The sequence below is a fragment of the Herpailurus yagouaroundi genome, unplaced genomic scaffold (genome assembly GCF_014898765.1).
Source record: "Herpailurus yagouaroundi ecotype Mexico unplaced genomic scaffold, PumYag 184, whole genome shotgun sequence".
Taxonomy (NCBI): domain Eukaryota; kingdom Metazoa; phylum Chordata; class Mammalia; order Carnivora; family Felidae; genus Herpailurus; species Herpailurus yagouaroundi.
Window position 1 is genome coordinate 10,360,397 of NW_024412415.1, and position 13,670 is coordinate 10,374,066.

General features: G+C 47.2%; 2 protein-coding genes across 5 annotated transcripts; one reads left to right on the forward strand and one right to left on the reverse strand.

Annotated features, from left to right (window-relative positions):
• The first annotated feature begins 5,951 nt into the window (after positions 1-5,951).
• Positions 5,952-7,751, forward strand: SERF2 (small EDRK-rich factor 2). Of its 3 annotated transcripts, none has more exons than XM_040492527.1 (3): positions 5,952-6,074; positions 6,687-6,795; positions 7,390-7,751. In XM_040492527.1, exons 1-3 carry the CDS (start codon positions 6,068-6,070, stop codon positions 7,673-7,675), a joined length of 402 nt encoding a protein of 133 aa, XP_040348461.1. In that variant the 5' UTR covers positions 5,952-6,067; the 3' UTR covers positions 7,676-7,751. The 3 variants fall into 3 exon arrangements, with proteins under 3 accessions (XP_040348461.1, XP_040348463.1, XP_040348462.1); XM_040492529.1 differs by having other exon boundaries at positions 5,953-6,074; positions 7,413-7,596; XM_040492528.1 differs by lacking the exon at positions 5,952-6,074 and having other exon boundaries at positions 7,413-7,751.
• A 116-nt stretch (positions 7,752-7,867) lies between these two features.
• Positions 7,868-13,496, reverse strand: SERINC4 (serine incorporator 4). 2 transcript variants are annotated; one of them, XM_040492531.1, is made up of 12 exons: positions 13,074-13,496; positions 12,411-12,587; positions 12,062-12,240; positions 11,516-11,595; positions 11,292-11,385; positions 10,824-11,035; positions 10,549-10,644; positions 10,323-10,449; positions 9,851-9,923; positions 9,366-9,414; positions 9,066-9,219; positions 7,868-8,882 (listed from the first exon to the last, which is right to left on the reverse strand). In XM_040492531.1, exons 1-12 carry the CDS (start codon positions 13,185-13,187, stop codon positions 8,687-8,689), a joined length of 1,551 nt encoding a protein of 516 aa, XP_040348465.1. In that variant the 5' UTR covers positions 13,188-13,496; the 3' UTR covers positions 7,868-8,686. The 2 variants fall into 2 exon arrangements, with proteins under 2 accessions (XP_040348465.1, XP_040348466.1); XM_040492532.1 differs by lacking the exons at positions 10,824-11,035; positions 12,062-12,240; positions 12,411-12,587; positions 13,074-13,496 and having other exon boundaries at positions 11,516-11,972.
• Between the last annotated feature and the right edge of the window lie 174 nt (positions 13,497-13,670).

Below are 13,670 nucleotides of genomic sequence, written 5' to 3' on the forward strand. Positions count from 1 at the left end.
ATCTCTACAAGAAAGGCACTAGAAAGCTGACTGGAAACTTGGTATGCATGGTCAGGGCTGGTTGCACTTTAAGAATCTGATTGGATCATTTCATTATGTGACTTCTTATCTTCAGCTAATTATCCAAGCTTTTCCCCACCTCAGGGCCTAAGCATATGCTGTTTCTGTTGTTTGTGTATTGATTAACATGTATGTGGTTGAAGTAACAGAAATCTGACTTAACACAGCTTATACGAAAAAATATGGTGGTTCCCCATAGCAAGAAGCTCAGAGGTAAAACAGATGTTACAGTTGATATATCAAGCCAACCAAGGACATCATCAAGAACCAAGATTCCTTCTACCATTCACTTTGTTCCAACCTAAGGCTGGCCCTTCAAGGTCTTACATACCAGGAGCAGTAGGGGATCTGTGCTTCTTCAGTTCAAGTCAGTTAGACAGTACACTGTCCTTCCCCTCACAATAGAACAAAAAAAAGCCCTTCCCTTTGGGCAGATTAGCCCAAATTAGGTCACATGCTAACTCCTGAACAAATAACAGTCACTGGGTGAACACTATGCAAACAGTGGCTTGGTCTGGGTTCCTAAGCCAATCAATACTAAAAGGGATGAGTTTACTTTGAAGTAGCCATTCTGGACTGCTCTTGGAATATAGGGAGGAGGGGGAAATTTCCTAAAGCTTCACTGCTTTTCCTTGAGAAAGGAGGGATGTAAAAAATGTTAGGCATTCAACCACACTGCTGAAGCCCTCTTCTATTTTTCCTACAACTGGCTCCAGACCTCAGTTTAAATGTCACCACAGAATTGGATCTCTCCCTTTAAATTTCATCCTTGAACCTTTTTTTCTCTTTTAGCACTTAACACAAGTTGTAATTTTATATAAATTTTTACTTGTGAATTGTCAATCTTCTCCAATAAAGTGTTAATTTCATGAGATCAGAGACCAAGTCTGTTTTGTTAATAACCATATACTAAGTGCCTACAAGTTTCTGGCACATAATAGATGTACACTTAATATGTGATGAAGAACTGAATGAATTCAGGAGTAAATAGTATCTTTCTCTCTCACTGAGTCTCCAAAATACATTTGAAGCTGCACACTTTGCCATTTCTGATGCCAGCATTTCAGCTCAAGTAGCTATCTTCTCTTCCTTCATGTAATGGACATCTTTTGTTTTGTCTGTCTAGCATTTTCCTTTTAGGAGGAACAAACACCCTTCCTTTGATAAATCTGTTCTTTCCCCATACTAATTATTTGTTTCTGGTGGGGCTGCTCTCACTATACCCTGCCCCACATGTACCTCCCTACCACAAGGGACACCTGGTCCATCAGAGCTCTATCCTGGGACTTTAAAAACTAAAGACCTTCTCTCTTAGGCAAGCTGTGAGATGTGAGGGCAGGTACCATGGGTGGCCATTTCCTGTCCTGTCAAAGGATATGGGTCTGAGAAGATAAAACAGAGATAAGAGACATGGAGGCATTCCCTGTTACTGGTTTTAGTTTCTCTTATAGTCAGCACACCTTACCCCTTTCCCCAGTTTGCTTATGTAATCCAATAAATTCCCCCTTTTGCTAAAATTTGATATCAACTGCATTTCAGTTATCTGTTACCAAATAAAGCCTAGCATTACAGACGTCTATGGAAGCCTTCTGAATGGTCTCTCCATTTCCATTTACCTGCTCTAATCCATTTTCCTCCCATAGAGTGATCTCTTCAAAATTTATATCCTGCTGATGAAGGGCACAGGCTAGGTTAGATGCTCAACCTCGATCTTTATGATTAGAGTTTCCTTGGGAAAGTTATTTAACCTGGTTGTGCCAAGGTTTCTAAATCAGTAGAAAGGGGATAACATCTCAAAGCGTTACTGTGAGTCTCAAAAAAGAAAAGTACACTTAATGTACTTAATAATCACTCACTTAGTGTTACCTGGTAGTGGTATTAACAGTAATTCAGATCATGCCATCGCCCTACTTATTTCCTGAACTAGTTTCACACCACCCTGCTCACTAGACTTTAGTGACTTACCTATTACCTAACCTTGTGGCTCTTGCTGGGCTAGCCTGAGGGAGTAGGGCCTTAGGGTCTTCACACCTGCTGTCTCCTCTCCTGATATGTTCTCTCTGCCTCTCTTCCCTTGGCCTGGCTGACTCCGTATCTTTTTTCCTCAGCTCAAATATCACTAGCTTCACTTCCCTAATCAAAGTTAAGGTCTACAGGGTCTATGGGTACACTCCCTTTACAGGAATAGCAGTTCTACGATTTCTTACCAGGACAGGTAGAACTATTTACAGATAGTCTTCATTTAGATTACATTGAGATTTTGATGGGTAAGTGCTTATGCTGTGTACCCTGTTAAGTATTTTGAATATCATCCTTGCATAGAGTGTTTTTTTTCTTTCAAAGCAGTTATCACAATTTGCATATATGTGATATATATACATATATACGTGTGTGTGTGTGTATAAACAGATGCTGTTTCCTGTTTGTATGTTCCATGAGTGTAGAGGTATATGTTTTTCTTTTTTTTATCACTGTATACCTAATGACTAATACAATAGTTTGCACATAGTTGGTGCACAACACAATGAATATGTGTTGAAAGAGAGAGTAAATTTTGGGGGCAACTCCTGGAAAAATTAGATTGGATGTGTGGCAACCCAGTCTAGGCTCTGAAAGGACTGGAAATAGACCCTTGGGCATGGGGAAAGGGTAGGGTGAGTTGATAAGAGGAGACTGGATATACGGTTGTTCTACTCTCTCACTCACCTGAGTTGCTGGAGTTGATAAGGAGGTAGCAGGTGCCAAAGAGAACTTGCTTCCTCATCCTACACTCTTTAACTCAGAGTGTGGCTCAGTTTTCCCCATGGGGCTGTTTCTATGGTCTCTTTACACGCAAGGGGACCCAAGTGGCTTGGCTCCATTGGGAACCTGAGGCTGGGAAGCCAGATAGCCCAAATTCTGCTTATGAACTGTGCTCAAACTGCTATTGTAGCTGTGTAGGTGATGTCTCCAGCCTTTCAGTCAGTTTCCTCATCTTCCCACTTTATATCTGGGGTCCCTAAACCTTGCCTTAGCTCCTTCTCTGTTTCAGAGCCATAGGTCCTCATTCTGTCTAATTTATTCCCTCTCAACTCTGTGATGAGTTTAAATGGAGGTATCTTTCCTCCCCCTTGGCTGTTGGCCAGCAGCTTCAGTTCTCCACCACACAAGCCTCGCATGAAATGGTAGCTGGCTTCCCCCAGAGCCAGTGATCCAAGAGAAAGAAAGTGGAAGCCACAATGATCATTTATGATTTAGCATCAGAAGTGACATACCATTGCTTCTGCCATATTGGTCGCAGAGACCAACCCTGATTCAGTGTGGGAGAGGACTACACAAAGATATAAATACCAGGAGAGAGGGTCATTAGCAGCCATTTCCGAGACTGGGTACCACAGAAAGGTTAGAGGAATTTAAAGGAGAGAAAGTTTTAGGACTTGAAGAAGGGAGATGGAAGAGACATTAACTGAATGCCTATAAGGAGCCAAACCCTTTATATCTACATTAATCTCTTTTACAACACTAAGGGGTAGAGATTATCCCAATTTTTCACAGCAAGGAATTGAAGCATGGAAAGGAATTCCTTTCACAGAAAGGAATTATGAAGCATAGATGTCTAAAATCAAATCCAGTAAGTAGCAGAGTCAGGATTTATATGATTTGTATGTTACATATGCCATCAATGTTGATCGAGTACATTTAGTACGTACCAAAGGGTGGGATAATATGCTACTTGCGGTCTGAGAAGTAATTTGGGGTAGTACAGAAACATAGCATTAAATATTAAAAATATAAAAACTGGGGCGCCTGGGTGGCGCAGTCGGTTAAGCGTCCGACTTCAGCCAGGTCACGATCTCGCGGTCTGTGAGTTCGAGCCCCGCGTCAGGCTCTGGGCTGATGGCTCGGAGCCTGGAGCCTGTTTCCGATTCTGTGTCTCCCTCTCTCTCTGCTCCTCCCCCGTTCATGCTCTGTCTCTCTCTGTCCCCAAAATAAATAAAAACGTTGAAAAAAAATATAAAAACTATATATATATAGTTTTTTTTCTTTTAAGTAGGCTCCATGCCCAGTGCAGAGCTCAACATAGGACTTGAAATCCTGACCCTGAGATCAAGACTTGAGCTGAGATCAAGAGTCCAACAACACTTGGGGTGCCTGGGTGGCTCAGTCGGTTAAGTGTCCGACTTCTACTTGGGATTCTCTGTTTCCCTCTCTCTCTGGCCCGCCCGCCCCGGCCCCCCCCCCACCCCCCGCACTAGTTCACCCATGCTCTCTCTCAAAATGTAAAATAAACATTAAAAAATTGTTTTTAAAAAAGTCCGATGCTTAATTGAGTTACATTGAGTTACCCAGGCACCACTGAAAATATAAAAAGTATATTTAGTCCTCTGATTGTATCAAGAGAAAGTTTCAGTTTCAAAGTCTTTGTTACCTCTCCAAAAACTTGTTAATTTCTCTTTTTTAAGAAAGAGAGGGCAGGGGCTCCTGGGTGGCTCAGTTGGTTGTGGGCCCAACTCTTGATTTCAGCTTAGGTCATGACCTCAAAGTTTGTGGGTTTGAGCCCCACACTGGGCTCTGTGCTCACAGCACGGACCCTGCTTGGGGTTCTCTCCCTCTCTCTCTCAAAATAAGTAAACTAACAAAAAAAGAGCGGGCAGGCCACACTCTATCTTTGACAATGATTTTACTTTGCTAGAATTTGAGAATACATTTCGTTTTCATTGTATTGACTTTTATAGTTACTCTCCATTAGTGGTCAGGTTAAACTGATTTTAAATTTACTAAAGGAATATGAAATTTGACTTATATCATTTAAGATTGATACAATCTTAAGTAATAGTAGTTCAAGTGATACTTTGTTATGGCAAAAATCGTGAAGATGGCATTGACTGAGGTTTATTGCCTTCCCATCAGGTCTATTTTGGGGGGGTGGCTGGGGAAGAGGAGCTAGTTGGAAGTTCCAGCCTTAACTTGGTTCTGCTATGGGCACCAACTGGAGAGAATCAAATAATAAAATTTACAAACATTCCTTTCCTGTGGTATTTCTTAATCATTTCTTTATCCAATGAATTCCTCAGGGCTGTTGGGGAGTCTTGTAGACAGATTAATGGAGTTGGGAAGGAGAGTGAATTTAATGGGAAACCTAAGCTTCCTGCCCTATCAATTGCCTCTTACAAACCAGATGTGGCTGGTGCAGGTAATATAGTGGGGAAACATCCGGAGGGAGAAACGGATACAGTCTGTGCATTTCCCAATCTCTTAGTCCCTGATCCTACTCCATAGTCTGTGATTTGGGGGTCCTCCAACATTTCCAAGCTACTGCATCGTCACATTTAATATTTTTGTGGGAAACGAATAGGACCAAAGTTTTAGGACACACGGGATGTGGTTGCTAATTTCTCTTGGAGGGATTTGCGGTGAGGGTACAACGTGGCTGGAAGGGGGTTTCTGAAACTTATGTTTCTACCCGATTTTACCTTATAGGTGAACCATTCATGTCTAAATACGTGGTTGGTGGGGATAAATCCTAACAGGGCGAAATTTAGTCCCAAAGTCCTGGTAATACAAAACAGACTAAACCATTTCGGCCCCCAAGAACACCCGGCCTCTGTCCCCTACCGTACCCTTCTGGCGAGTTTGCCGGCGTCCCAAACCGTTTCCGCATGAGGTCACTCTGCCAAGTCACGTGCTCGAGCCCGCGGGAACGCCACATCGCCAGCCGCACCCCTCCACCCCCATCCTGTCCACGTGACCCGGCCTACTTTCTCCCCGCCCGACCCACCAACTCGCTCAGGAAGCCCCGCCCCACGCAGCGCAATCGACCTGTGAACCCCCGCCCCACATCCGCCCGGGCTGGAGCGTAGCCCGCAACCCCACGTGTTTCTCCTTGCCCAATGGGAGGCCGAGCCCGGGCTCGAAGGGGCGGGGAGGAAAGGACGACTTCGTTACGCTTGGAGAAGGGGGCGGGGCCTGCAACGTCGGACAGAACGAGGGGACGCAACGGAGGCAGGCCGGAGCCGCTGCCGTCGCCATGACCCGTGAGCACCGAGGCCTTCTCTCTCTCTTGCCCCTTTCTCCCCGTCCACCCTAAACACTACTGCCGAATCTTGTTATTGACCTCCTCTTGGCTTCCCCAGCGAGGTCTTCTGGCAGGGCTCTTTTGCGACCCTCACACGGAGCCCGGAAATCGGCCTTTTGCCCACCGCCACTTCTTGAGAACCCCCTCCCCCTCCTCTCGCCCCAGTCAAGCAGAGGCCTTCCGCGACCTCCCGTGGTGTGGGGAAAAGCCCTGCGCCCCTGTGATAGGCCCAGAGCCCCCCAGATTGCAGCCCATCCCCCACAGAGATCCAAACTGTCCACACACTAGCAGCCTGGACCCCGGTGCCGCCCGAAATTCGAAACACGCCTTGAGCGGACTCCTCGGAGCCGTCCTTCCACCTCCCGATTTGACCTGCCCCGTGGCACCTTGCCACCAGTGCCCCCCCCCCCCCCATTCCCCGCCCCACTTAGCAGCCTAGGCCCCGAAATGGGTCGGTGTCGGGGCTGGGGAATGAGCGTGGGACCCTGCTGGTGTCCTGGTGAGGGAAGAGGGTCGCCGGTGTGTGGCCATAAAGGCCCCCCGCGTCTCACCTTTTACCTTCTTTCTTTAGGCGGTAACCAGCGCGAGCTCGCCCGCCAGAAGAATATGAAAAAGCAGAGCGACTCGGTTAAGGGAAAGCGCCGAGATGACGGGCTTTCTGCTGCCGCCCGCAAGCAGAGGTAGCCCCAGGGAGGGGAGGGGAGGGAACGGGTGAGACCTGGGCTAGACCAAGGGTTGTACCAGGAAAGAGAGCTACCTCAGGGCTTACATCTGAACTAGTGAGGGGCAGAGTGCATTGCTTCCTCTAGTGTTTTATTTCCTCCCCACCCTCCAAATTGTTAGCACAGCCTGACAGGAAGGGACTGGGGCGGGTGCCTGCCCTCGGTTGACGTCTGAGTGCCCCCGAGTCTGACCTTAAGGGCAAGGGCAGGGAGCTTCACATTTCAAATGCGGTAGTGGTTATGACAGCACGGTACTTATGGCCCTCTTTGGTGTTGAGTTTCTCCTCCCTTCTCCCAACCTTCTCACTGGTGTTGCTGGGTGTGGTACTCAGCAAAGAATAGCTTTGGGCCTGTGTGGCCAGACTTCTGACCCCTTAGGCAACAGCCAGATAGAGACTGATTGCCTTATAAGCCTCAGCTCTCTTCCTCTTGTTCTCCTAGGGTGGGAATACAGCAGGCACACGCTGAATTTTGTCCCATCCACTTCCATCTTATCCTTTGTGCCCTTCATCCCCCTGCATCTTGTCCTTTTTGCCCTCTGGTACCTCCCAGTGCCCCATCATCTCTACCCCTAGGGACTCGGAGATCATGCAGCAGAAGCAGAAAAAGGCAAACGAGAAGAAGGAGGAACCCAAGTAGCTTTGTGGCTTCGTGTCCAACCCTCTTGCCCTTCGCCTGTGTGCCTGGAGCCAGTCCCACCACGCTCGCGTTTTCTCCTGTAGTGCTCACAGGTCCCAGCACCGATGGCATTCCCTTTGCCCTGAGTCTGCAGCGGGTCCCTTTTGTGCTTCCTTCCCCTCAGGTAGCCTCTCTCCCCCTGGGCCACTCCTGGGGGTGAGGGGGTTACCCCTTCCCAGTGTTTTTTATTCCTGTGGGGCTCACCCCAAAGTATTAAAAGTAGCTTTGTAATTTCTTGAGCGCCTGGTTTGACTGGGGATTTGGGGGGATGGGGATGGAGGAATGGCTGCCCTTTCCCACCAAAAGGGGAGAGAACTTTAGACTCTAAAAGGTTTTAGATACGTAGACTAAGTGAAATATCACAGAAAAATTCTTTATTATACTACAACAAACAGACAAGTACTCCAGGTATGTGGTAGAGGAATCCTCTAAGAACCGTAGGAACTTCTTTTCTGTGATTTTTGTTCCCACCCAGACCTTGAACACCATCCCAAGGATGGAGTTGAGGGTCTAAGAAGGAAGGCTTCAAGACCTAAGTTTATGCCCCTCTTTCTCATTCTTCCTCATTTTGTTCGCCTGCTTGATAGTTGGCTCCCAAATCCTGCTGCTCTCTAGTATTCACATTCTCTTCCGTTCTGTCATTCTTCAAGGATTGAGGGTGGTTTTTGTCTTCCTGCTTCCTTTGACCTCAAGATGAGGATTAAAACCTAGGGTGGTCTTTGTTCCTTTCTTTCTGTGTTCTGGGCTGCTTATCTCCCTGGGCCCAGGGCTTGCTTATTTTCCTTTTTATCTCCAAGGGCAGACCCAAGTAAGTCTTCAGTCCTTGGTCTTTCCCTGCCCCCATCTCCATGCTGAGAGCCAGGAAAGGGCTGGTGCCACACTGTCTGCTGGGATCAGCAGTGGTTCCTAAGCTGCTAACTTGGGAGTTAGGTTCTTGAGCTGGGGTAAAGATGTAACAGTAGCTCCAGTGAGTCATATACTCTGCCATGGCATTTAGAGTATGTATGGCCACTTTCTCCTATTCAGACATAGTACTGACTTCAATCTAAAGGGAGATAACTGCCCATTATGTCCTTGAGGTATCTGCTGCGCTGGACAGTTCCTCAGTCAAAACTAGGAGTACAACCTCAAGGGAACCCCAGTTTGTTAACAGTACCTAGCTGAATATTTGTTATCTTGCAGTACTGATGCGATGGCATTGTTGCCTGAAAGTAGGTGACTGGAGGTCCTGGGTGGGGGACCAACAGAGTGGTGCCAGGAGCAGCCCAAGATAGAGGAGTACACAGGCCCAGCATGAGGCAACCTTGACCCAGAAGGTAGCCCAGCTACCCTTGGTGAAGGTCTTTTCCAGTTCTGCTCCCTCATAGCTGTGGAACCAAAGTCTCTGGTTAGAGAATATGTAGGACCTTAGCTTTTAGATCTGTCCTACCTCCCCACCAAAGATGATGGCAGACCCATGTTTGTCTCCAGAGAACCCTTAGGACTGGCCTTAAGTTGCTCTTCCTAAAATAGCTTTTCAGAAGTATGGCCCAGGCCCACTTCCATCCTACCTGAACCAGTTGGTAAGGGTAACCATGACATAGAGTGATGCAAGGAAGAAGACAAAATGGAAGGCAGAATAGCTGTAGGAGAAATGCTGGGCTTGCACTGGAGGAGCTGGAGAGGTCTCTTGGTCAGTTGGCCTGGTAGCCCCACCCCTCTGCCCTGGAGAGAGGGAAGGGCTGCTGGGAGCAGTGCCACTGAAACACTTCTTCCCTCCTCCCCCAGTTTCTTTTGTGAAGGCGCTCCAGGGCTCTTTGGCACTCTGCAGAAATCTACATTTTCTAATGGACATTCTTACGGACACTCACCTTCCTCTGGTTTCACTGTTTCAGGGCAGCAGAAACAGAGTGAGGGCTTCTGTAAAACAAAAGGCAGCATGTTTTGGAATGACTTTTAAGAAAGAATGTGAGGGTATTAATATAGAAAACTCCCCCTTCTCTGAAAAGATAGGCTGGTATACAAAGTGGAGGCACATCTGGGTTCAAATTCTAGCTCCAGCATATAACTGGCTATGAAAACTTTGGTAAGATGTTTAACCTTTTGTGCCTCAATTTCTCCATTTGTAAAATGGAGCAAATACCTACCTCACAGGGTTGTTGTGAGGATTAAATTAAAAGAGATTATGAATGTAAAGTATCTAGCACAGTGCCTAGCACATTGTGGGTACTCAATAAAAGGTAATAGCAGCTAGAATCTGAGTATTCTGGGTAGAGGCTGGTAGGGTGTGTGTGTGTGTTTGTCTTTGTGTGTGAGGGGGGAAGGGCATTGGGGATATTGAGCTCTCCATCCTCACCTGGAACTCATAGCTGTAAACCTTGATGATCCACAAGGGCCCAAATACCTCAGCCAGGTAGGAAGCCTCATTGCTGAGAAAGAAGAGACCGTTCTCAAGCAGGTCCAGTCAAATAGCAAGAGTTGCCTGAGACTGTATTGCTAGCTGGTCCATGTTGGTAATTCTCAGGAGGGTATTGTATTCCCAGAGCCCGTTCACCATAAAGATTTATAAATCTCGTCATGTGAGGGCCCTAAAAATCTTTGTACATATTTTTAATTCTCAAGTCATTCTCCCTGCCCCCTTCATCTCATACAGATCATCTGACAAGTGCTATTCTTAGAAACTGTTTCTGTTTATGGGGAACTTTCCTCACTCTTGTCTTGCTTTCAAGTTCAAATAAACCATGATCCCAGACAGTCTCCTGACCATCCTTCTCTGTCCTGGATATCCTCCCTTCTCTCATACCTCTCCCCTTGATACTTTTACGCACCAAGCAAAAAGCACACAAGTATACATGATGCCAGCACTCAGCACTGCCAGCGATGTATATGGTGTTTGCGATTCCATTTTACTCAGGCCAGGCAGGCACAGAGTGTGGTTCTGTCCTTCAAAGATAACTGAGAAGGAGCAACAGAAGAAAGGTGGTAAGAACAAAGAACTAAGTATTTGGCAGGAACAAAAGGTTTTAGCATGGAGAGTCCAGGTCTGGTCCTTACCACTCTCTGGAGGACGGCTGGACAGTGCAGAGAAGGTAAGGTACATGATATAGCAGCTGATGATAGAGGCCTGTAGAAGGCCAGAACGGGGTTGCTCTGCGGAGAATGGAGATAATTGCTTTAGTTTACAGGGTAGTAATTTCCACTCTGCCCCCATCTACACTATAGCCCCACCCTTTGGAGGAAGTAGACAATTGACTAAGATTAGGGAGGCTAATGAATATTTCTATGCTAAAGGCCTTCCAGATTTGTAATGTTGCAAGGCATGTACCCACTGAGGCGGATGCAGGGAGCGATGGAGAGAAAGGAGAGGAGGCCACAGAAACAAAGGTGTAGACTAAGCAGCATCTTGTTGAGCAGGCAGCCAGCTGGATGTGTGTAGTGGTGGAACAGGAGCACAGTTGCCACACCGGCAATGCTGTAGAATCCCAGGGTGGCCAGCAGTACAGCTAGGAACCAGCGGCAGTCTTGGGCTGCACCTGTCTGCCTAAGGGTAGGATGTGGGCAGTGGTTTGGGGCTCCACTTCTTTTTACCCATTACTATTCCTCCTCTCCTGGAACACTGGTGTGATTACTCATCCTACCTAGCCCACAGAGTCATCACATTACTGAGCTTTTTGGTAATGCTCAGTGGGAAGTTAATGGGACCACTGACCTGTCATGCCCTTTGCCTAACCCACTGAGGCTAGTAATGTCAGACAACCTTCCCAAGAAGAACCTTTGGGGTTAGAGGTGCTCCTTACCAGTTTTTGTTCCAGGAATGGGCAAAGGCTGTGATAAGCACCAACTGCAGCAGGATGAATGTGAAGCCTCCACAGATGCCAATGTAATGCCAGGCTACAAGTGGGGCACCAGTGGGAAAATGTAGCTGTTCATATCATTACTTCTGGTTTTCTTCCTACCCTCTCTTTCTCTTAGAAAAACTATCAGGTTACTCCTGCTAATTAGGATATGAGATGGAAAGTACCTGGGAAGAGATGCTCATCAGGGATGCAGAAGGCAATAGCACAGAGACCTAGCAGGAACAGCAGTTTGAGGAACCAGAAGCTGGTTAGGAGACAAAACAAGACTTAAGAAAAGGCAAAGGAGAGTGAACAGTGCCTATGGAGGAAGGCAAAGGAGAAACCAAAACTATAGGAAAGAGGAGAGAAGAGACAACTAAGTATAGGAAAGGAGGAAGCAGTCCCATGTGAGAGGGCCTAGAAACTGGTCCATCGCAGCCTATTCCAAATTCTAACTCTTATACCTAAATAATGTCTGGACAATGTTTCACAGTTGATAAAGGGTCTGCCTATAATAACCCCATTGTCATCTCCATTTTAGAAACTAGAAACTCAAGGAGGAGGGGTAAGTATGTGGCTCATGGTCACACAGTAAGTATGGCAGAAGTAGAGACTTAAATCTGTTTTTGGATTTTTCACACTGCTGTTACTTCATCTTGAAATTTCCTTTACTCAGCTTATGTCTACTTCCCTCCCCATCCTCACCCCACCCAAAGTGTATATACACAAACCTATTGTGTAGTTGTGCCCGCAGGCTGGTAGGGGAGTGGAGCTGGACTAGCAGCACAGCCTGCAGCAGGTGGAAGGTGGCAGTTCCCGCACATACTCGGTACACAGCCCCAGAACCACTGAGCACTGGGCAGTGAGAGTGGCCGAACAGATGGGCACAGAACCCTGAGGGCATCTGGATCTGGAGGGAGAGTCCATGTGAGAAATGTCAGGGCCCATCATCATACACAGAGAGGTACCTACTTCTCATGGGTGTATCCATTCACTTGTCCCCTACCCCCAATCTGAATCTTTTGTCCATGGAGGGTTTCTCCCTTTTTCTCATGTTGCAAACTGATCCCTCCCACTTACCCCATGTGCCTTCCCCCAGACCCTTTCCACTACTGTCCTTGACAGCAGAAGGCAGCAGACTGCTGAGGCCCCCACATGAAGGAGGATGTAGATCAGGCGGCTACAAGTAGACTCTGTGACAAGGGGCCATCTAGAATGGCAGCAGCAGGTACAGGGAGTAGGCCCACAGCAAGACACCTGAGGGGCAGAGCAGATGTAGGGCAGAAATCCTCAGAGATTTGCTGAGGAAAGGCTTACATTAATGTATGCATTAGGTTAACCCAAGAGGCTGAATTCCAAAATTTCCCTTTCCCTTTTCTTCTCTCCTTTTACTCAGGAATTCTCAGAATCGTTTCAAGCTATTTAGGATTGCCTTCCACTGACATCAAGTAGAGCTTTCATCATAAGAGCTGATGCAGGCTTGAGCAGACCTTCCTAAAAGCTTAAGTCACACCTGGCCTCTCACCTTTCTGTAGACCTATAGATCTGGTACTGGGAAGTGGAAGGGATAGGTAGTAGTCTCTGGGCAAAGGGAAAGGCCTCAGAGGGTAAAGGAAGGCCTATCATCTTTATTGGCTCCTGTGGGTTTTCCTCCCCAGCTTCAGCCACTGTTCCCTTCCATTTTTTTCAGATAGTTCTTGCTCTAGGGACCTTCCGAGCCTCTCTTCCAAGGTACGCTCTCACCTGATAGAAGGGAGGATTCACCATGACACTGCTGACTCCAGTGCGTTGTGTCCGGCGAAGGGAGGTGTTAGGGCCTGTGACCGCCTTTGCACCCACCATCCTGGTCCCAGGCATTAGACCCAGGTCCACCAGATGGAAGGTAGATGAGAAAGCAGTTTTCTTTTGTCCTCATAGGGGTGGTCACCCAGTTTAAGGTAGAATGGGGAGGGACATAAGGAAAAGAACACCGACCTCCAGGATGTGGTAAATGCAAATGTCTCTCTGAAGCTACTTCTCTCCCTGGCCTTTGGGCCACTCAGGCTGTTCTCCCCAGATTAGGGAGCAGTTTGCAAATCTGGCCTCTGGTGGATTAGCATTCTTAATTGGTTTAGGATTAGAGCGTATCCATCCTGGTTGGACAGAATTACTTGGGTGGGGCAGGGGGGCGGTGGTGTTGGTGAGGGGGGTAGAATCTAGGTGAAGAGAAGGATGTCTGTCGGTTGGGAAGTCCTGGAGTGGTGATGGGCTAGGTGTGGGAGAGGGCCTTGGAGAAAACAATACTAGAACACTGGAAGGAAGTCCTAGGGATGACCTGTTGTCCTGGCTGAAGCTTCTAGA

What these genes read in the sequence shown, in the direction of transcription:
- SERINC4 (XM_040492531.1), bottom strand. Translation starts at nt 13,187, where the DNA reads ATGCCTGGGACCAGGATGGTGGGTGCAAAGGCGGTCACAGGCCCTAAC. An exon ending in CATTCCTGGAACAAAAACTG is followed by an intron (nt 11,036 to 11,291) that starts GTAAGGAGCACC and finishes TCCTACCCTTAG; the next exon opens with GCAGACAGGTGCAGCCCAAG. An exon ending in CGCTCCCTGCATCCGCCTCA is followed by an intron (nt 10,645 to 10,823) that starts GTGGGTACATGC and finishes CATTCTCCGCAG; the next exon opens with AGCAACCCCGTTCTGGCCTT.
- SERF2 (XM_040492527.1), top strand. An exon ending in GCTGCCGCCCGCAAGCAGAG is followed by an intron (nt 6,796 to 7,389) that starts GTAGCCCCAGGG and finishes GGTACCTCCCAG; the next exon opens with TGCCCCATCATCTCTACCCC.